The 22338-nt window shown below is 45.6% G+C and overlaps 2 protein-coding genes across 3 annotated transcripts in view; one reads left to right on the forward strand and one right to left on the reverse strand.

The window, feature by feature from the left end:
• KIF9 (kinesin family member 9) overlaps positions 1–3478 on the reverse strand; it is a 62495-nt gene extending 59017 nt beyond the window's left edge. Inside the window, exons 1-2 of the mRNA XM_049777336.1 lie at positions 3315–3478; positions 2087–2272 (exon numbers count right to left, since the gene is read on the reverse strand). Of these exons, the coding sequence (XP_049633293.1) occupies positions 2087–2270 (184 nt within the window). The 5' untranslated portion in view covers positions 2271–2272; positions 3315–3478. The remainder of the gene's footprint in view (positions 1–2086; positions 2273–3314) is intronic.
• Positions 3479–3884: 406 nt separating this feature from the next.
• KLHL18 (kelch like family member 18) overlaps positions 3885–22338 on the forward strand; it is a 48700-nt gene continuing 30246 nt past the window's right edge. For both annotated transcript variants that reach the window (XM_049777354.1, XM_049777355.1), the window contains exon 1: positions 3885–4015. In XM_049777354.1, coding sequence (XP_049633311.1) covers positions 3887–4015 — 129 coding nt within the window. In that variant the 5' untranslated portion in view covers positions 3885–3886. The remainder of the gene's footprint in view (positions 4016–22338) is intronic.

Raw genomic sequence — 22338 nt, forward strand, 5'->3', positions numbered from 1 at the left:
TTCAATAAAACCTTTAGCTAGCAAATCAAATATCAAATATGTTCCTTTTTTTGGGGGGGTCACACCCGGAGATGGTCAGGGGTTATTCCTGGCTCTGCACTCGGGGATCATCCCTGCTGGTTCCCAGGGAATCTTTTTTTTTTTTTTTTTTTTGGTTTTTTGGGCCACACCCGGCGGTGCTCAGGGGTTACTCTTGGCTGTCTGCTCAGAAATAGCTCCTGGCAGGCACAGGGGACCATATGGGACACCGGGATTCGAACCAACCACCTTTGGTCCTGGATTGGCTGCTTGCAAGGCAAACGCTGCTGTGCTATCTCTCCGGGCCCTCCCAGGGAATCTTATTGGATGCTGAGGACTGAACCCAAGTGGGCTTCATGCAAAGCAAACTCCCTCCCCACTGTACTGTCACTCTAGTCCCAGACATGGTTTTTTTATATTTGTCCACTGTAGAAAGTGAATATATGCCCACTTCCAATATTCAAAGGTATTTCAGGAAGTTTCTCAGTCAGAGATCATTCAGATCTTTCAATTTTTAGAAAATATTCTGAAAGGTATTTAGATGAGCAGAGATCACAGCTTGTCCAATTCCAGGGATAAATTTTTTATTGGAGTGGGACACACTTGACTGTGTTTAGCACTTATTCTAGGTTGAGTTCAGGGGTCACTCCTAGAAGGGCTGGGGCATTATGTGGGGTGCTAGGTATTAAGTTTGTGTCATCCTTGCACAAAGCAAGAAAGTACTATAGCTCTGGTACCATGAAATAAATGTGGAGCCGGAGAGACAGCAAGGAGATAGAGCATTTGCCTTGCATGCAGAAGATCGGTGGTTCGAATCCCAGCATCCCATATGGTCCCCGGAGCCAGCCAGGAGTGATTTCTTTTTTTTTTTTTGGTTTTTGGGTCACACCTGGTGGTGCTCAGGGGTTACTCCTGGCTGTCTGCTCAGAAATAGCTCCTGGCAGGCACGGGGGACCATATGGGACACTGGGATTCGAACCAACCACCTTTGGTCCTGGATCGGCTGCTTGCAAGGCAAACGCTGCTGTGCTATACCTCCGGGCCCCCAGGAGTGATTTCTGAGCATAGAGCCAGGAGTAAACTCTAAGCGCTGCCAGGTATGACCCAAAAACAAAACAAAAAAATAAAATAAAAAAGAAAGAAATGTATTTTAGGAGTGCCATACCCAGCTATGCTCAGGGGTTACTCCTGGCTCGGTGTTCAGAAATCACTCCTAGAGGGCTTCAGGAACCATAAAGGATGCTGAGGCTCGAAACAGGGTCAGCCACATGCAAGGCAAGTGCCCTTTTCACTGTTCTCTTTCTCTGACCCAGGACTAAAATTTTTATCTGCCAAGAGTCCTAGAAATAAATTGTCAAAAATAGTTCTAACATGAATTCCAAAATGAGGAAACTGAAGAAAACATCCCATCATCAGCTCTATCCACCAGTGATAAGTGATAAGTGAGCTAAGATGGTACTTTGGGGACTGGACAGATAGTATAAGGGGAAGGTATATGCACTGAATGAACCTGGTCCTGGTTCAATCCCTGGCACCACAAGGTCCCCTGGATGTATCCCTGGAGATTCTCAGGCACCACTAGGGTGGCTTGAATAATTCCTGGCAATGCAGGGCCTGAATATCATTGCATGATGTCCTTATATTGAATCACTAGCCTGGTTTGCTAAGAACAGCCAGATGTCCCTACAGGCCTCACACATTGTGAGCCCCTACCCTGGGGGAAATAATAGAAAAAGAAAGGATGCCTGGGTGCTAGCAGCCCAGGGTACTTAAAAGAGAAACTATGAAGAAGTAGGGCAGCTCTAGAGGCCTATGTTCAAACCTCCCTCCCACCAGCCAGCACATACAGATAACACAAGGAGCACAGGCTAGCTTGCAAGCGCTTCCTCCCATCCAAATCTGCCCTTTCTCTGGCCTTCCATGGGCCACATGCACATGCAACATCCTTTCCAGGGCTTCCCAAGCCCCTCCCATGCTCACGCTACTGGCTCTGGGCATGCTAGGGGTCTGATTCACCTCAAGCAAGCCTCAACATGCAGACACTTGGGGTCTCCATTATTTCACTTACTGAAATAATGCTTGTTACCATTTTTACGCCGCCTCATTTGAGTGGATTTCAGCTCCCAAATTAAATTACAAGCTGCTTGAAAGACAGGGCTGTGCCTTTTATGTCTTTTATATACCCCCTCCGTATCCAGAACAATGCCCAGCACAGAGCAGATGCTCAGGAAATGGTTGGCGGTGAGGTTCATAGCTGAAAGTCAGAGGGTGGCTGAGTGTCCACACGTGGGTCCATCTTCGGTCACTACTGAGAGAGTCCCAAGGGACATATGATGACATTCCCCACACCGATTTCCAAATCCCTGATCCTATAAGCCCTTCCAGAAGAGCGCTTGGTTTTCAGGAAGAACTGACAAAAAGCCAAATTGTTCCTTTGCCCCACTCTCCCTTTAGGAAGGTACTCCTCATTCAGGGTCTTGTGAGGATTGCACACCGCACTTCAATATTTGCTTTCCTTTTGTTTTGGGGCCACACGGGGCAGTGCTCAGGGGTTACTCCTAGCTCTGTGCTCAGAAATCCCTCCTGGCAGGCTCAGGGGACCACATGGGATGCCGATGATCAAACCCAGGTTGGTTGTGTTCAAGGCAATCGCTGTGCTACCACTCCAGCCCCCCTTCAATATTTGTTCGGTAAACTGGTGAACCAATTTCCTGGACACCAGGAAAGACCCCTACTTACTTCGTATCCGTATTAGCAATACTAAAATTGCTATCAAGTATGGACATGCTCAGTAAAAAGAAAGGAAGAGAGCAAGTCTTGGATTTAGCTGTAGGGACTTGAATGGGGGAACCCTGAAAAATCAATCAAAGCCCAATCTGGAGTTAAGCAAGACTCAGCTCCAGGCATAATCGACCTTTTTTTCCCCTTTCTCTCATCAGCATGCTGACCCCCCCATTGCCTGCCTGTGTGAACCTGGAGGCAATGGGGGGGTATTGAAAAAAATCATTTAATCTCATTCTCACTCTGGCCTGGTTGACATCTGCAAAGCCAAGCAGGGCTTGAGACTAGAGACCCCCTAGTTCCTTCCCTTGGAAGGAAGACGAGTGCAAAAGAATCCCTAAGACCTTTGCTATCCACCCTCGCACCCTGTGACTCAAGAACTATGAAGGACACTCCTGGGACCCGAGATCCTTAGGTTCGAATCCCCTAACCTGTCAGGCCGCGAGACTGCAATCCCTCTCTCCTGCTTCCCTTCTCCCAACCCCAGCGATGCGAGGCGAAGGTCCTTAGCTCACCGCTCCAGCGACGGCCATGCACCGGGGAGGGGGAGCGAGATAGCGGATGCTGCTGCAGTTGCAGAAACCCCCGGGCCAGCGCCGCAGCATCAGCATCAGCACTAGCATCAGCTGGGCTGTGTACAGCGTCGCCATGGCAACGACGACTTCCGGAAATCCCGGCCGTCTCCGGGGACTTGACCCGGAAGAAGTTTCCAGGGACTTCCGGAAGTCTCGAGCGATGATGGCGGAAGCGAGCTCCGCTGTCCTTATCTCTCAGCGGAGAAACGAAAGAAGCCCTTTCCCAGCGGAGACGGAAAATGAAAACGGTGGCTCTAGAGAGGCTGTGGGAACTGCCGGCACCAGGTCAGAGCGGACTCCGCGAAGGAAGGCAGACATTTTCTCGCCACACAAGTCAACTTCCGGTGCTGCTGGGGAATCTGGGACGACGGTGGCCGACAAGGCTCCTGCCACTTCAGCTCCTCGCCCTCCGCGCTGCGCCTGACCACGCCCCCACCCCGCCCCACCCCGCCTTGGTAAATTTCAAGCCTTAAACCGCGCAGGCGCAGTCGCAGTCGCGGCGGCCGGGGAAGATGGTGGAGGACGGTGCAGAGGAGCTGGAGGATCTGGTGCATTTCTCCGTGTCCGAGTTGCCGAGTCGCGGCTATGGCGTCATGGAAGAGATCCGGAGGCAGGGCAAGCTGTGCGACGTGACCCTCAAGGTGCGGCTCGGGTCCCAGGTTGGGGAGATGAAGCCGGATGGAGAGAGGAGGAGTGGGGAGAATGGATGGTTCAGGAGGTCCAGCCAGCGGGGCTTGGATCTGGGGGTTCGGAGACAGGAGGGAGCACGAGCAGGGAAGAGGGTGGAGTGGGGGAGACTCAGGGCAGCCGTTTTGCACTTGGCTGGAAAGGCTGAGGTGCACACCCCGGAGGCCCTGGGAGTGGAGGATTTGGGGGTACCCTCCTCTTCTCCTTTTCTTTTTTATTAACTGCATTCATTCCCCTCTGTTGGGGAAGAAAAGGTAAGGGCCGCCCCTGCTTTCTGAGGGGTCCCCACGGATGCCTCTTCTCTCCTCGTGGACCTCGTCTTTGTGCAAGCTTCCCTTTCGGAGTCATTGCTCGCCCTTGATTGCGCGATGGCTGTCTTGCTGCAAAAAATGCACGTTGTGAATCGGATCGGGACCCTTCTGGATTGAGGTGGGCAGCTCAAGATTCCGGCTGGCCAGTGCAGTCGGTGCACACCTGGGTACAGGTCAGGTTGCAGGTCTGAGCTGCTTGGAAGGGTGCATTTTTTTCACCTGTCCCCACCTTGGCTCTGTGGTTGGAGAGCCCGGCTCCCCCCCCCCTTTTTTTTTTCTCCACGCTGCTTTTATTCTTGCTCCAGCCCGGCTGAGCTGATCCAGATCAGGCTGCTGTGGAACAGGGGTGGAGTGATGCCACTGAGAGCTCCCGCCTTTCAAGCCTTTTAAGACCCAGAACAAAACAAAAACTATATGGTTTCTTTTGGGGGATACACCTGGCGATGTTCCTGGATCTACAGCAGTGCTTCTCAATTATTTTCTGTCAGGCCCCCCTAGGAAGAAGAAAACATTTTTCACACACACCCCCAGGCGACTGTAAATAGGTTTTTTTTTTTTTTTTTTTTTTGGCTTTTGGTTCACACCCAGCAGTACTCAGGGGTTACTCCTGGCTCTATGCTCCGAAATCGCCCCTGGCAGGCACAGGGACCATATGGGATGCCGGGACTCGAACCACCATCCTTCTGCATGCAAGATCCTTACCTCCATGCTATCTCTCCAGCTCCATGTAAATAGTATCTTTATTAAAAAAAACTTTAACCTGCAAAACAAAAATATATAAGATAATTTGAACTGATTTTTTAGTCAGAAGTGATGTCTGGATGAATGGCTACAATGAGCACGTTTTGCAATGCATAGCTTTTCGAAGCGGGGTTTGCAGCAGGACTCAGCAATTCTCAGCTCCGGAGACATACAGAGACATAAACACGGGGCTTAGCTTGTTATGACAGTGTTTGCCATGGTCAAACGTGCCCTCCTTTACAGAGCCTCGCCTCCCCCCCCCCCAGGCGCACTATTTGAGAACCACTAATCTACAGGAAGGAATTCCTCTTGGTACTCGGGGAACCAACCAACCATATGGGGTACCTGGGATGGAACCCTGACCTGCCTTGTGCAAGCAAAGGCCCTATTGCTTCAGCAACGCTTATATAGTCTTTTAATTCTTATTTTCTCTAATGTTAAGGGAATAACATTTTGAGTCAGATGTCTGCAGACTGTAAAGTAGAACATGCAAAAATGAGGCTTTGGAGATGGGATTAGTCAAATCCTAGTTGTAATCTTGGGAGTTACTTAATCGTTCAAATGTCTTTTTTTTTTTTTTAAGAGCTAAAATTTATTTCAATGATCCCTTACTCCCCTTATCAGCAGGAGGGAGGATTAAATAAGAAAATTTGTAGTATTCTTTGCATTATGCCTGGAATGCCTGACACTCTGGACTCGTAAAGGAGTTTTGTTTTCTAGGAGAGACACTTTCCTTGGTGGGAAGGTTATTTAGAAGGAAACCGACATGAGCTGGATGGGGCTGGAGCAATAGTATAGTGAATATGGGGTCATGCCTTGCATGCAGGTGACCCTAGTTTGATACTCAGAATCTTATCTCCAGGATGCCATATGGTCCTCCAAGCACTTTCAAGAGTGGTTCCTGGGCCCGGAGAGATAGCACAGCGGCGTTTGCCTTGCAAGTAGCCGATCCAGGACCAAAGGTGGTTGGTTTGAATCCCGGTGTCCCATATGGTCCCCGTGCCTGCCAGGAGCTATTTCTGAGCAGACAGCCAGGAGTAACCCCTGAGCACTGCTGGGTGTGGCCCAAAAACCAAAAAAAAAAAAAAAAAAAAAAAAGTGGTTCCTGAATGAATACAGGAGTAACCAACCCCTGAGTATTGCAGGGATAGTTCAACCCTCAACCCCAAAATGAGCTGGTTCAAAGGAAGCAGCTCCAAACCCCCACAAATTGGAGGGTTTTGTTCATTTTGATTCCATGGTCATAGCAACCATTTGCATAACAATGCCTGTTTTTTTCCCCACTAAAATGCTTCCCCCAGCCCCTTTCTGATATATGAGGAAGTTATCCAAAGTAGTTCTATCTACAGTAGCCATCTAAATCTCTGTATTTGTGTCAAAGATTTGGAACATAAAGCACTATACAGACTGGTGCTGGACCAGTCTTTGGATCATCTTTGAGATTGTTTTCTAGTTTTTCAGTAGCAACTGGGGTGTAGCTCAATGGCATTGTAATGATGCAGGGCCAGATCACCTCATTTCATTGTCCTTCACCAGTGCTGCTCTGTGAAATATCTTTTGGTCTCTATTCTTTCAAGATAGTCTTTTCTCAGATATCTGGTGGTTCCAGATAAACTCTTGGAAGCTTTATTGATGTGGGCTTGCCTACGAAGCATTGGTTCTCAAACTCCAGTGTATATTAGCGTCACTTGGCAGCCCTGTTCAACTACTGATTGTTGGGCCTCACTCCAGAATTTCTTGTTCAGAGATCTGGCGTGGGCCCAAGAATTCACATTTCTGACAGGTTCCTGGTGCTGCTGCCCTGGTTTGAGGCCACATTCTGAGAGCCATTGTTGAAAGGGGATCGGCCTGGCCATTCAGAACTATCTTTTTTGGAATTCCTGGCTCTCCCTCCAGGCTTCTGAGAGCTAAGGTGGAATAAATCTGGATTTATCCTTTCAGAGCCTTCTGGTAGAAGGTTCTGGGATTCTTGCTTTAGTATTTTTCTTAATTCCTCCGAATGTTGTCACTTCCTTGTCTTTATTGGTGCTTCGGTTATCTGAGTCTGGAATCTCTAGTCCATCCTGTAGTGAACAAACCTCCAGTCTTTTTCAAGGGCAGTGATAGAGACATGACTTGCCTAAGAAGGAGACCTATACTAATTTTTATTTTAGAGCAGACCTCAATTTTTTGCACTTGGAAACACCTGTTCTGCCTTCTGGTCCTTGGAGTGACAGGGTTTTTGGTTTTGTTTGTTTGGTTTTGGTTTTTTTTGGCCACACCTTGGTTACTCCTGGCTCTGTGCTCAGAAAATCACTCCTGGAAGACCTGGGACCATATGAGATGCTGGGGATCAAAATTGGAATGGCCATGTGCAGGGCAAGTGCCCTACCCGCTGTGCTATTGCTCTGGCCCCGGGAGTAACAGTTGTTATATGTGCTGCTGAAGAGAGCACTCGAGTGACAGTTATAACCTCGGTCTTAGGTAGTACCTACCAGTGGTTGTCAGCCTTTTCATAGCTGCAGACCAGCACTGGGTCATGCATGGATGGATTGTTGAAAACCATTGCATTAGAGAAAATCTGTCTTCAACATTTATGTTTCAGGAAGGAGTAAAAATTCTACAAGGGCTTATCATTGCAGTACTTAGTATTCTTCATTTAAGTCAATTACTTCTCATTTGTTTTGCTTTTTCATTTGCTTTTCACCAACCAAAATTTGGTAATGGGCCGGAGCAATAGCACAGAGGTTGGGCAGTTGCCTTGCACATAGCCAACACAGGACAGACCACGGTTTGATTCCCAGCATCCCATAGGGTCCCCTGAGCCTGCCAGGAGTGATTTCTGTGCGCAAAGCCAGGAGTAACCCCTGAGTGCAGCTGGGTGTGATCCAAAAACAAACAAACAAACAAACAAACAAAACCACACACACAAAACTTGGTAATGTTTCTAATTAGAATCCTAGCTCTATTAGGATTCAGTAGATATTCATTATTCAACTATTATATCCTATTGGGTTCCATAGGATTCCATGGATATTCATAGCTTATGAATATCTAGGTAATACAGATGGTCAACTAAAAAATGGGGATCATCATTGACCTAAAATACTGTTAAAGATAACTTTAGAGAATATACTTAAAATAATTATGCATTAAATATGCGATATTAATACCTATCATCTAATACTGATTATGTAATAGTTATATAATACGCATTGCTATTTATGAATAATAATGAGATTTCTACGAGTGGAGAAAAATCTTTATGTTCAAGTCTGTCGTTTGTTTGCTTGTTTTTTGTTTTTTTTTGGGTCACACCCAGCTCTGTACTCATAAGTCACTCCTGGCAGGCTTGGGGGGGACCATATGGGATGTGGGGATTCGAACCACCATCCGTCCAGTGGTGGCCGCATACAAGGCAAACGTCTTACCGGCCCCCAAGTCTATAGTTTGGATTTGTTTTCACTTCTGATGAATTATGGGTTTAGTGTGTTTTGTTTTTACTTTTATTTTTTGGAGGGGTCCACACCAGCAGTGCCCAGTGCTTGCTCCTGCCTCTTTACTCAGGAATCACAAATGGCAGGCTGGGGGAACTATAGGGTATGCCTAGAACTAAACCTGGGTTGGCTGTTGACAAATCAAGGGCTCTACCAACTGTATCATCTTTCCAACCCTAGTTCTTGATGGTTTTATCTAAACAGAACAGTTTGCTGCTCTTTCTTTCTTTCTTTCTTTCTTTCTTTCTTTCTTTCTTTCTTTCTTTCTTTCTTTCTTTCTTTCTTTCTTTCTTTCTTTCTTTCTTTCTTTCTTTCTTTCTTTCTTTCTTTCTTTCTTTCTTTCTTTCTTTCTCTCTCTCTCTCTCTCTCTCTCTCCCCCTTCCTTCCTTCCTTCCTTCCTTCCTTCCTTCCTTCCTTCCTTCCTTCCTTCCTTCCTTCCTTCCTTCCTTCCTTCCTTCCTATCTTTCTTTCTTTCTTTCCCCCTTCCTTCCTCCCTCCCCTCTTCTCCTCTCCTCTTCTTTTCTTTTCTTTTCTTTTCTTTTCTTTTCTTGCTTTTTGGGCCACACCCTGTGACACTCAGGAGTTACTTCTGGCTATGCGCTCAGAAAGATTTGCTCCTGGCTTGGGGGACCATATGGGATGCCGGGGGATGGAATCGCGCTCCAGTCCATCCTAGGTTAGCCGCATGGAAAGCAAACGCCCTATCTCTTACACCACTTCTCAGGCCCCTGATGACATTTTCTGATGAGAACCCAAGATTAGAAGCAGGGAGAGATTTGTCCAAGATCAAAGATGAAAGAACTGGAAAGAGTTCAGATTTCTCCATCAAGTGTATACTAATGTTTGATACTTCTCATCACTGACATTACTGGACTGATTTGAACTGCAACCACGTGAATTAATCTCTCTTATGTATATTGGAGTCACTCTTCACAACATGTTACCTTTTCTGTCTTGCTGAATTTTAGGGAGACACAACTTTCTGTCTCTAGTGGTGGCCTGGCGAGTTAAGGAGAGTGTGAAACTTAGTATTCATATGAGATTTTTAAAAAAAATTATTTGTATATTTCTGGTGATGAAACTCTTAAAATATTTGAAAGTGATAAACCCTTTCCCCAGAGAAACATGCATACTTACATATGGTTCAAAATTTTGCAATCAGTCTTGAGCGTAAATCCTTGTGAATTTTCATCTTTGATGCTTGAAGTGGGATTCCAGTGGGATGTTTCCTCTTCAGAAAAAGAGCCTGATTGGCGTCAAAGTGATAGCACAGCAGGAAGAGCGTTCACCGTGCGTGAGACCAATCTAAGTTCGATCCCTGGCATCCCCATATGGTCCTCTGAACCTGCCAGAAGTGATTTCTGAGTGAAGAGCCAGGAGTAACCACTGAGTGCCACTGAGTGGGGCCCAACGATTCCCCCCTCCCCAAAATAAAAAGGAAGTAAAGTGCTTGGCCCTTCTTAACCAAATATTTTTGTTGTTTATTTGTGCCACACCCAGCAGGGCTCAGGGCTTATTCTGGCTCTGTTCTCAGGGATCACTCCAGAAGGTTTGGTCCCCCTCAGTAGCCAAATGCTGAGACTTCGTCTTTCTGTCATCTGGGATCATCAAATTGGGCAATGACTCTAAATTCAGTGAATAATTTTTATAGCTTCTAATTTATGAAATCTGTAGTCACCTGACTAATATGTTTCTATTCTTTTTTTGGTTTTTTTTTGAGTCACACCTGGCAGCGCTCAGAGGTTCCTCTTGGCTCTATGCTCAGAAATTGCTCCTGGTAGGCTTAGGGGACCAAATGGAATGCCTGGATCCGAACCACTAGCCTTCTGCATGCAAGGCAAACGCCTTACCTCTATGCTATCTTTTCAGCCCCATGTTTCTATTCTTTATCTCAGATTCTCTCTCATTTATTTTTTGGGGTTTGGGCCACACCTGGCAGCCCTCAGGGGTTACTGCTGGCTATGTGCTCAGAAATCGCTCCTGGCAGGCTTGGAGGACCAAATGGGGTACCGGAGATTGAATCGGGCCTGTACTGGGTGGAGCATGTACTGGGTCGGCCATATACAAGGCAAACGTCCTACCACTGTGCTATCACTCTGGCCCACAAATTCTCTTTTCTTTTTCTTTAATTTGTGGTAGCAGAATGGGGCTACCAATCCTGTGTTCATACATGTAGTAGTGTATCTATATAGTATGTAGTAGCACATGTGCTATGTATAGTAATATATGTGTTGTGGAAACATGTATGTGGTGTGTAGTGATGCATGTGTAGTAACACTGATGTGTGTGTGTGTGTAGTATGTAGTAACACATCAGCTTAGAAGATTTGTCTTCCCCCCAGTTAACCTGCACACACACACTTGATTTTGCAACTACTATTATGTGGTTCTTCAAAGATCTCCTTGCATAAGCCTTTCCAGAATTTTCTCAACAACCCTACTGAGGTTTTGAACCCAGGTCTGAGAGATTAGCCTTCAGAAGTTAATGTCTTTCCCACAACATTAGAATATTTTCTTTTGGGCCGGATTGGTGGCGCAGCAATAGGACTTTTGTCTTTCACGCGGCTGACCAAGGACAGACTGCAGTTCAATCCCCCATTATCCCATATGGTCCCCCAAGTCAGGAGCGATTTCTGAGCACAGAGCCAGGAGTAAACCTCTGAGCGTCACAGGTGTGGCTCAAAAAGAAAAAAAAAAAAAAGAAAAGAAAAAGAAAGAATTTTTTTTTTTTTTTTTTTTGGTTTTTGGGTACACCCGGCGGTGCTCAGGGGTTACTCCTGGCTATCTGCTCAGAAATAGCTCCTGGCAGGCACAGGGGACCATATGGGACACCGGGATTCGAACCAACCACCTTTGGTCCTGGATCAGCTGCTTGCAAGACAAGATAGCCGCTGTGCTATCTCTCTAGGCCCAAGAAAGAATATTTTCTTTCTGTTGTTAAGGATTGAATTCAGCCTCAACGCAGTGCAAAGCAAGTGTATTATTACCTCTCAACCCCAATGTTAGAATGATTTATTTTATTAGAAATTTAAAATAATTTCTAGGCAATTAGCATTAGAATAATTCACACACTGGCTTTCAGAGCCAACTATTAGAGTGTGGAGTCTGCTTAATTTTGTTGTCACACTGATTTTATGATGAAAGAGTAGACAGGGAAGGGTATCAGGAAGTGCGTGAGGAGCTGTTGATGGGTGCCATTTTTATGTTCTCTGTAGTGACTTATATAGTTGTAATTATAGATCTAGAGAGATTATATTAAACAGCCATTGAGGACATCTGACAAAGCCATTCATGTTACAGATAAAAAAAAAAAAAACCCCGAGGCTTATAGATATTAAGGGATCTGCCCAAGGCACAAAGCTATATTGTCTGGGATCCAACACAGCTGTTCCTAGAAGCGAAGCTTTGAGATCCTGTGAGATGACTCACCTGCCCTGTTGCTACTCTGGGGCAGAAGGTCTCCTCAGAGTTGGTTTAGTGCAGCAGGGGTGATGCAAGCTAGGCAAGATGCAGCACCTCTGTGCGCTTCCAGGAGAGAAAGCTGAGGTTGCCTTTTACTACTGTTCTTGAATATATAGTCTCAAGTACTTGATTTTTTTTTTGGTTTTTGGGCCACACCTGGTGACGCTCAGGGGTTACTCCTGGCTATGCACCCAGAAATTGCTCCTGGCTTGTGGGACCATATGGGACACTGGGGGATCGAACTGTGGTCTGTCCTAGGTTAGCGCGTGCAAGGCAAATGCCCTATTGCTTGTGACACTGCTCTGGCCCCAGTTTTGAGTCTTTGGATCTCAAAACATGTGCTATGTTGAAAAATTTGTACTTCCAATTTTTTTTCTCATTCCCAGGGTTTTTCCGATGATTTTTTTTCTTTGGGTAGTTGTGTTCATTTTCGGCTTTACCTCTTTCCATAAGCAATTAGAACTGAAAGGGAGATTGTCTTCCTCAGAGCCCATGTGCCCATGTGTATGCTTACTGTATGCTTGTAATATGTCTTCAGATTCATTAGAAAGTAGTTTTGCAAGGGGTCCAAGTGATAGCACAGTGATGGGGGTTTGATTTGCACGCAGCCGACCTAGGACGGATGATGGTTTGGTGGTTAGAATCCTGGCATCCCATATGGTCCTCCGAGCCTGCCAGGAGCGACTTCTGAGTGCACAGCCAGGAGTAACCCCCAGAGCGCTGCTAGGTGTGACCCGGAAACCAAAAAAAAAAAAAAGAAGGAAGGAAGGAAGGAAGGAAGGAAGGGAGGGAGGGAGGGAGGGAAAAGAAAAGAAAAGAAAAGAAAAGAAAAGAAAAGAAAAGAAAAGAAAAGAAAAGAAAGAAAAAGTAGTTTTGCTGGAGGAAGTGGTCAATGGGGGAAGGAGGTGGTGCTGAAAGATGGTAAAGTCATTGCCTAAAAGAAAAATGAGAGAGGGAGGGGGAGAAGAGAAGGAAGGGTAGGTGGGGTAGGGGGTTCAGGTGGGGAGGGAAGGAGAACTGGGGAAATGGGTGGCAGGAACTGAACACTAGTGAAAGGATGGATGTTGGAACATTGTCGCATTACCCATATTCAATAATCAGCAACTTTTTAACTGTATCGCATAATGTTTTAACTAAAACTAAATAAAGAAAAAGAAGTGACAAAAGTGTTAAATGCAAAATCCTACTGTGAACCACAGTGCTGAAGCTTCTTAAAGAGAGCCCCCCCTGGGGGGTGGGAGGCAAAATGTGTTGGGGAGGCCTTGGTGGAGGGAGATGGACACTAGTGAAAGGGTCAGCGTTAAAACATATACCTGAAATTTTGAATAACTTTGTAATTTTTCTTTTTTGTTGTTGGTTTTTTTTTGGGGGGGGGCACACCCAGTGACGCTGAGGGGTTACTCCTGGCTCTGCGCTCAGAAATCACGCCTGGCTCAAGTGATGATGTGGAGATCAAACCCAGGGTGAACCCAAGTCCGTCCTGGGTCAGCTGCTTGCAAGCCCCAAACCATTGTGCTACCACTCTGGCCCCACTTTGAATAACTTTGTAACTTCACAAAGTTGATATGTAAATAAAGGGAAAAGAAAAAGAAACTCAGTTTTGTACCCTTTCTTGGAGTTGTGTTGTGAGTTAAAGTGGTTGTTAAACTTAGACCCAAGGGGCCTGAGTTATAGAGCAGAAGAAGCACATGCCTGCCTTCCTTCCTTCCTTCCTTCCTTCCTTCCTTCCTTCCTTCCTTCCTTCCTTCCTTCCTTCCTTCCTTCCTTCCTTCCTTCCTTCCTTCCTTCCTTCCTTCCTTCCTTCCTTTTCCTCCCTCCCTCCCCTCCCCTTCCCTCCCTCCCCTCCCCTTCCCTCCCTCCCTCCCCTTCCCTCCCTCCCTCCCTCCCTCCCTCCCTCCCTCCCTCCCTCCCTCCCTCTCTCTCTCTCTCTCTCTCTCTCTCTCTCTCTCTCTCTCTTGCTCTTGCTTTCTGTGCTCAGGAACTATTTCTAGTTCTGTGCTTAGGGGATGAATTCCCCATCAATGTTTGGGGGGGGGGGGACGGGACACGACGACCATGTGGTGTAGGGATCAAACCCAAGCCTCCTACATGCAAATCATGAGCTCTATCCTGTTAAGCCATTCTCTTCTCTCCCCCACCCCTTTCCCATTTCTTTTCTTTTTTACTTGAACTCCATTGTTAGTCTCTTGGCCAACCAGGTTCAATTTATAGACTGGTTGATAGAAAATGATACTACTTTTACTTTCTGAAGACGTATTTCTTGCTTGTAATTTGCCTCTCCATTTGTGATTTATTGAATGTTGGTGTTCTGTTGCCTCTTCCGTGTGGAACCAGCCAACTTCCCAACAGTTAACTTAGAAAGGCTCTTTCCATCCAAACAACTCATCACATCACTACTTGCTTCCAGCTGGGAAGAAGAAAGGGCGCAAAAAGATGTGTGAACCACTTGGCAAGCATTTCCCATATAGAGCCAGATAGTAAATATTTTTGGATTTGTGGGTCAGACAGTTTCAGTTGTAGCTACTTAGCTCTAATGTTGTAGCCCCAAAGCAGCTGTACACTGTTAATCACACCTCAAGCTCCAAAGACAGGACGCTGGAGAGATGCAGGTCTGGAAGCAAACGCCAACGAAGGAATTAATCCACACACACTAAAGAGGTTGAAATGGGTTCAGGAGTTCTAACACACAAGTCTTCCATTTCTGAGAAGCAGATAGCTCAGTGGGGAAAGTCAGAAATGCCAGGGCGCATTTTCCTGAGACCCAGGATATTTATTGGGAAGAATCAGATCACACCCTGGAGTGGAGATTAAGTGGTCTAAACACCAATCCAAGATGCTACTTTCAAAGCTGTTTCCAACCAATGAGTAACAAGGCATATAACAAGTGGGATGACATTCGGTTAATCCCACAGTACACAATACAGAACAAATGGGCATGGCTACAGTCCAGTCACACTTTATTTACAAAAGCAAGTGTGGGCCAAGTCTATTGGTTATAGAGGGATGCTTCCCTGTTTAGGACAGAGGACCCAGCAGTGAGCAAAAGGCAAAACTTCTGGGAGTCTGCGCTGGTATTCAAGTGGTAGAGATTGTGACAGACACTGGACAAAGAATAGATAAGAAATGTCCAGTGGTGAAAGAAAATAGGGCAGGTTCAGGTTCTGGGCCCTGAAAATGCTGTTTTTGTTCAAGTGATCAGAGCTAGCCCCTCCCAGTAGAGATCTGAATGAAGTCAGGATATTGGGGACTTGTGAACATATCTGAGGGGAAAGTATTTTAGATGGAGGACGCATACTTAGTGTATTAGGAAAACAGTAAGAAGCTGTTAATAATTCCTGCCAGGAATTATTCCTGAGTGGAGAACCAGATGTAACCCCTGAGAATCACCAGGTGTGACTCAAAAACAAAAAAGCAAATAGAAAAGATGGGATTTTCCATAGTTCAGGAAGAGAGCACCACATTTTGCTGAGGAGAGGTCTAACAAGCTTAGAGCCAGAGCCAGGGAGAACAGTTCTTGCTTGTTTTTGAAGGAAAATCTATTCTACAGACAGGGAAGACACAGTTTAGAAACTTCTCAGGGGCACAGGAAGTAGAGCAGAGCTACTCAGCCTTTCTATTTTATTTTATTGAAACCATTGTAATGTACAAAGTTCTTCATAGTCGGGTTTCAGGTACACAGCGAATCAGGGTCAATCCCACTACCACTGTAGATCTCACTCCACATACCAGAATGTATACTGTATCACACCCTTTGCTCCCCAGCCTGAGCTCTTTGTAGTTTTAAAAAGTGTCTACCGGAGTGGTGGCGTAAGTGGTAGGGCATTTGCCTTAATGCAGTTAACCTAGGACGGACTTCGGTTTGATCCCCAGGCGTCCAATATGGTCTCCCAAGCCAGGAGTGATTTCTGAGGCAGAGCCAGGAATAATCCCTGAGCATCATTAGGTGTGGCCCAAAACAAAAATAAGTAAGCAAGTAAATGAATGAATGATTGAATGAATATAAGTGTCTCTACCCATGCTGGGGAAAGCTTTTCTTTTTCCCCTCTATGTTTTAGACTATCCATCCCTTAAGTGAGCTTGACAGCTGGTTAGAGCCATAGAGTAGTGGGGATTGCAGTAGCAGCAGGTGGAAGCTGGTTTTTACTAGGATTAGGGGAGGGACTGCTGACTTAACAAATCTCTGATTATTCCAAGATGCTCACAGAAATCCATCTCTGCCATCTGGGAGATGAAAAGGGAGACATTTAAGGATATCCTGTTGCTGTTGCTGCCACTTCGGGTTAACTTATCTAGGACAGTCAGCTGTGTTCTTCATATTTAAGGCCCTCCAGATTTCACTCATCTCTGCCTTTCCACTCTAGGTTTCTGATTTCTGACCTTCTCTCTCTGTCCTCTGTTGCCTTGAGTATTTTCTGTTTTGTTTTGGGGCCACACCTGGTGATGCTCAGGGACTATTCCTGGTTCTGCACTCAGGCCTCACCTGGTGGTGCTCAGGGGACCATAAGGGAGGCTGGAGATTGAACTTAGGTTCGCTGCCTGCAAGGCAAATGGCTTACCTGATGCATTGTTTTGTTGTTTTGGCTGCAACCGTCTTTTGTATTTTCTCTTCTTGTGGAGAGAGAAGTAACAGAACACTCCTTGCTCTGTTCACTTTAAACACTTTGCATTTGCCTGCCTATCTCTTTGCCAACCTAGGTGCTCGTATTAGGCAGAGACTTCAACCATCTTTCGTCTTTTGCCCTATCCTGTCACAGTATGTGTGCTGGCCTAAATAAGAAAGCCCATCTCACTAGAGACAGTTTATCCAGATCCCTTCAGTAGTGTTTTCTTAGTTTTTCTACTGTATTAAGACCATCAGTGCTTTGGCACTTCCTCATACTTGTATACTGAACAGAGTATAGCTGCTTTTGAGTGTTTTTCTCTCCCTCTGTATGTTAAAGCCCTTAAACATGTGAGCCATCTAAAATGTAGCATTGTTCTTCGCATGTATCAGTTGTTTGCTTTAAAGGGTCCCAACCTCATTGTGTGTGGTGCTCTGTTGGCTGCATGAGCGGGTGTGTGTGTGTGCGTGCTCGCGCTAGAGCTTTGAATGGGAGTGAGTCCCTACCATTGGCATTTAAATGTCAGTAGAGAAACGGGTACCTATCAATTAATTGTAAGGCAAGGCAGAGTGTGATAAATTCTGCCACTGCAGAGATATCACCAGATGTCTCAGGGAATACCAAAAGAATGACAGTTATTTCTAGTTCAGGGGCCTTGTGACAAGTTCCTGTAGGGTAGTGTTTGATTTTTGCCTTGCAGGAAGAATAGATCTTGAACATGAACTGTGGAAAGAAGTATAGTACTGGAGTGGTAACACAGTGGGAAGGGTGCTTGCCTTGTTATTTGACTGACCCACATTCAATCCCTGGTACCCCATATGATCCCCCAAACCACACCACAACTGATTTCTGAGAGCAGAGCCAGTCAGGACTAAGCCCTGAACACTGCTGGGTGTGGCACCAAAACCAAACTAACCCAAAATAAACACCCTCCCCCCACCACCCCTAGCCAAAAAAAAAAAAAGTAACAGTATTACAGTCTGGGAACTGCATACTCAAGGCCCAGAAATGAAAGAGCATATATAGGGCAATTCTTGAATGAGGAGACATGGCTTGCATGGTGGAAGGTGTAGCTGAAGGGGACATAGACTGAACTCCTCGAATTCCCACGGTGAAAAGTGTGGCCAACATCTGCAGTCACATGCAGTTGGTACAGTTAGCTGTTCAGTGTTTTCTCAGAGCTCTACCCTTTCATCCCCCTCTCTTCCCATTCTCCCTTTCTGGTAATGGATGGAGAAAGGGGAGGGTTTCTGAGAGATGCAAAAAGGCCTGAATATTTGGGTGAACTCTTTGCTGGCTCTTTATGTAGGACCAGAACCCTAGGTTGATTGGTTGGTTGGTTTTGTGTGTGTGTGTGTGTGTGTGTGTGTGTGTGTGTGTGTGTGTTTATCTTCAGTACTTTCTGGTCAGCTGCTTCCTCTCTTACCTGTTTCCTAAGTGACTTACCAGTGGGGCCTCTTAAACAGAGAACAATTTAGGCTCTATAAATTAAAAACTTTAGACCATTTGCAAAGCTTTTTTGGGGGATAGTAGAGGTTTGTTTATTTTGGGGCCATACCCAGCAGTGGTTAGAACTTATTCCTGGCTCTTTGCTCAGCTTTCATTCCTGGTGGTGCTCAGGGGACTGTATGGGGTGTCAGGGACCAAACCTGGGTGGGCTGTATACAAGGCAAATGCTTTACCTGCAGAACTCTCATTCCAGTCCTTATTTAGTATGTTTCAGAATGTCATTAGAATCCCAAACTGAACTGGTATGTTTATTATACTTGTTCTGCTTCCCATTGCTATGAGTAGTTAGGACTAATTATTTTGGCTTATTGTGGGAGGAACAAATATCTTTCTGTCCAAGTTCTGGCTGTCTAGCCCTCAAGAAGATGACACACTGCCTCTTCTTTCTGTGCCAGTGTGTTGGAAACATACCCTAACAAGGCAGCTGTAGTGTGACTTACTTATTTAACATAGGGCTGGGAATACAGATTAATATTATAATTTACCATCTCTTTCTTCAACCAGCTGAAATTTCAGATCTGTTTAGAGAATAAGAGTAACATTCCTTCTACTTCCCTGCCTTTATTTCTTCTAACAGTCTCTAAGAATCCCTAGCCAGTCTCTATGTACATGTCTGGAACAACAATTCCAGTTGCTACTTGCTGCTACCAGCCCCATGCACTCTGCTCTTGAAGCTCCAAGCTCTTTGGTTTTTACTTCTTTCCACTGGTCTCTTTTGTTGTCACTTTCTTTTCACCATAACTATTCTGCCTGCCTGCCCACTTTATGACACCTGTCTGCCTCTTATGCTGTCATGTTATAGACTACTTATCCCATTCTTAGCTTCTCTCTCTTTTTCTTTCTTTCTTTCTTTCTTTCTTTCTTTCTTTCTTTCTTTCTTTCTTTCTTTCTTTCTTTCTTTCTTTCTTTCTTTCTTTCTTTCTTTCTTTCTTTCTTTCTTTCTTTCTTATTTTTCTTTATTTATTTCTTTGTTGTTTTTGTTCTCTCTCTTCTTCCTTCCTCCTTCCTTCCTTCCCTCCCTCCCTCCCTCCCTCCCTTCCCTCCCTCCCTTCCCTCCCTCCCTCCCTCCCTTCCTTCCCTCCCTCCCTTCCCTCCCTCCCTCCCTCCCTCCCTTCCTTCCTTCCTTCCTTCCTTCCTTCCTTCCTTCTTCATAAAACCAGGTTTTTGTGGGTTTTTTTTTGTTTTTTGTTTTTTGTTTTTTTTTTGGTTTTTGGGCCACACCCGGCGGTGCTCAGGGGTTACTCCTGGCTGTCTGCTCAGAAATAGCTCCTGGCAGGCACAGGGGACCATATGGGACACCGGGATTCGAACCAACCACCTTTGGTCCTGGATCGGCTGCTTGCAAGGCAAACGCCGCTGTGCTATCTCTCCGGGCCTGTGTTTTGTTTTTATTTTTGGATTATACACGATGGCACTCAGGGTTTATTCCTGGCTCCATGCTAAGAGATTGCTCCTGGCAGGCTCAGGGGACCATCTGGGATGCCAGGGATCGAACCCTGGTCAGTGCATGCAAGGCAAACATCCTATCCACTGTGCTATTGCTATGGCCCAATGATTAACAGTTTGACGCAGCAAACTGAACATATTTCAGTTTTTGTTCCCTCCCATTACAATGATGGTAGGCGGGAAAGAGATACTGGCAAATGAGAGATCAGTGGAATACTGGGCTGGGAATTATGTGTAATGGTGTTATTGGACTCAAAAGAATTGAAAGGTCCTGCTTGGGGGAGAAACTAAGAAGAAAGGATTTGGAATGCAGAACGCTGGAATGGCTCCAGAGTTAGAGAAACCAAATGCCGAAAACAGGAAGATGAGTTGAAAGTCTGTGTGAAAAGCAATTAGATACCTGCAACTTCTTTCCCAGTCTCTAAAGGAGTTTTGGTCTTGTTGAGCCAAAGGCTTTTAATTCAGCACATCAACCATTGGAGAAGGAATGAAACAGTAAACAAAATTGAAAACAAGAACTTTAAACAGAATTATAGTTAGAATTCTAGCTAGCTTTCTAGCTGTTTTGCAGCAAGTTCTCCTTTCCATTTGAAGTCTTGGAAGATCCTTCTCTGAGACAGCTACAGAGAAAAAGCTCTGTACATACTGACTTTTTTCCTATCTGTTCTCCATAAAATAGAAATTTCTTGCCTAATGTGAAGTTAACAAGTTGGCAAACCTCACCTATGTACGGTGATTTAAATGGGGCATAAAAAACTTAGAAACAGTAAAAGCAGGCAGAAGGAAAAATGTAATAATATTTTGAGAAATGTGTTAGAATATTACATTCATGGAGGGCATAAGATTTTTTTTAGGGGCCATAGCAATAGCACAGTGGGTAGGGCATTTGCCTGGCATATGGCAGACCGGGTTTGAACCCTGGTATCCTGTATGGTCCTCTGAACCTGCAGAAGTAATTTCTGAGTGCAGAACCAGGAGTAACCCCTGGGTGTTGCCATGTATAGCCAAAAAAAAAATTTTTTTTTAATTGTTTTGAGGACCTTATGGTGCTGTGGTTTGAAGCCAGGGCCTCACATGTATAAGGTATGTCCTCACATCTGTAGCACCCAAGATTTGCTTAATCTAAAAGAAAAAACTTTAGAATCAGGGATATGACTCTAGTGGAGAAGATCCTGTGTTCTATCTTTGGTACCCTTGCTAAGTATGCCATTCCCAGGTTTAGATCCCCCTGCAAAAAACTGGGGCCTCCCAAGCATTACTTTGGTGGTTCTGGGAACCCACTGGTGATTTTTCGTTTTTTGTTTGTTTGTTTGTTTGTGTATTTGTTTGTTTTGGTTTGGGGGCCACACCCGGTGACGCTCAGGGGTTACGCCTGGCTATGCGCTCAGAAGTCGCTCCTGGCTTGGGGGACCATATGGGGTTGAACCTCGGTCCTTCTAGGCTAGGTCTGGCAAGGCAGACACCTTACCTCTAGCGCCACTGCACTGGCCCGCACTGGTGATTTTTCAACATGCCCAGCTAGTAACTTTTTTTTTTTTTTTTGGTTTTTGGGTCACACCCGGCAGTGCTCAGGGGTTATTCCTGGCTCCAGACTCAGAAATTGCTCCTGGCAGGCACGGGGGACCATATGGGACGCCGGGATTCGAACCGATGACCTCCTGCATGAAAGGCAAACACCTTACCTCCATGCTATCTCTCCGGCCCCTCAGCTAGTAACTTTTGCAAGAGCCTGAAGATAGGACACTGCTTAGGCCCTGTGGTGCCCAAGAGCTTCCTGAGCTACCTGGGGATTCTTAGGGACCTTCAGAGCCACATTCCACAGTGTTCAGGGTCCTCAGGACTTGACCATTATTTGGGGACCATCCGGTACTGGGATTTGAACCCAGGTCCAGCACATTCTAAGCATGTGCTCTATCTTCTGTACTATTTCCTGGGGTCACTCCCCACTGCCAAATTTTTCAAAAGAGAACATTCAGGAAATCGGAAAGATTGTTTCTAGACATTGTGGCGATTTTATTGCAATATATTTATATAAAACCAATATGTTATATAATTGAGATTAATCCACCACCTTTCAGTCAAAAAAGGGAAGATTTAGGGTGAGCAGTTGGGAGACACCCGGCTCTGCTCAGGATTCACTTCTGGATCTGGGAAGCATGTGAAGTTCCAGGGATGGAACCTGGGTTGGTCACATGCAAGGCAAATGCCTTGCCCACTGTACTCTCTTTCTCATCCCCAATATCGAAGTTTTTTTTATCATGGAGACTAATAAAGAAACAGGAAGACAATTTTCAAAGCTCAAGAGATAAACATTGGGTTGTGAAATGTTCTGGCTGCACCGCACCGTGTGAAGGAAAGAAACTGTTTTTGCTCTTTTTGCTAGTAGAAACTTCTTAAGTGGAAATATTTATGTGTCTTGGAGCTATAAATGGCAAAGCTTGTAAAAGAGAATGTCCTTTTGGCAGAGCTGGAAAGCACTTTCCAGAGCTCCCCAGACTAAGGGTGTGTCTGTGAGGTTTGAAACAAATGGGAGAAAGTCTCTCTCTGAGGCCTGGGGCTGAGCCCTGAAGGCACACAGCACAGACAACCCCAACATCCGAAGCTTCCTTTGCCCTTCCAGGGCTATTTTCCTAAGTGGGGGAGCACTGATGGCTTCCTGTGGGCTGATCGGGGAGCCCAGTAAACACCGAACATTTGTGACCATGGTACCTGCTCAGTCCTCTATCACCCAT

Source organism: Suncus etruscus, chromosome 7 (genome assembly GCF_024139225.1).
Source record: "Suncus etruscus isolate mSunEtr1 chromosome 7, mSunEtr1.pri.cur, whole genome shotgun sequence".
Taxonomy (NCBI): Eukaryota; Metazoa; Chordata; class Mammalia; order Eulipotyphla; family Soricidae; genus Suncus; species Suncus etruscus.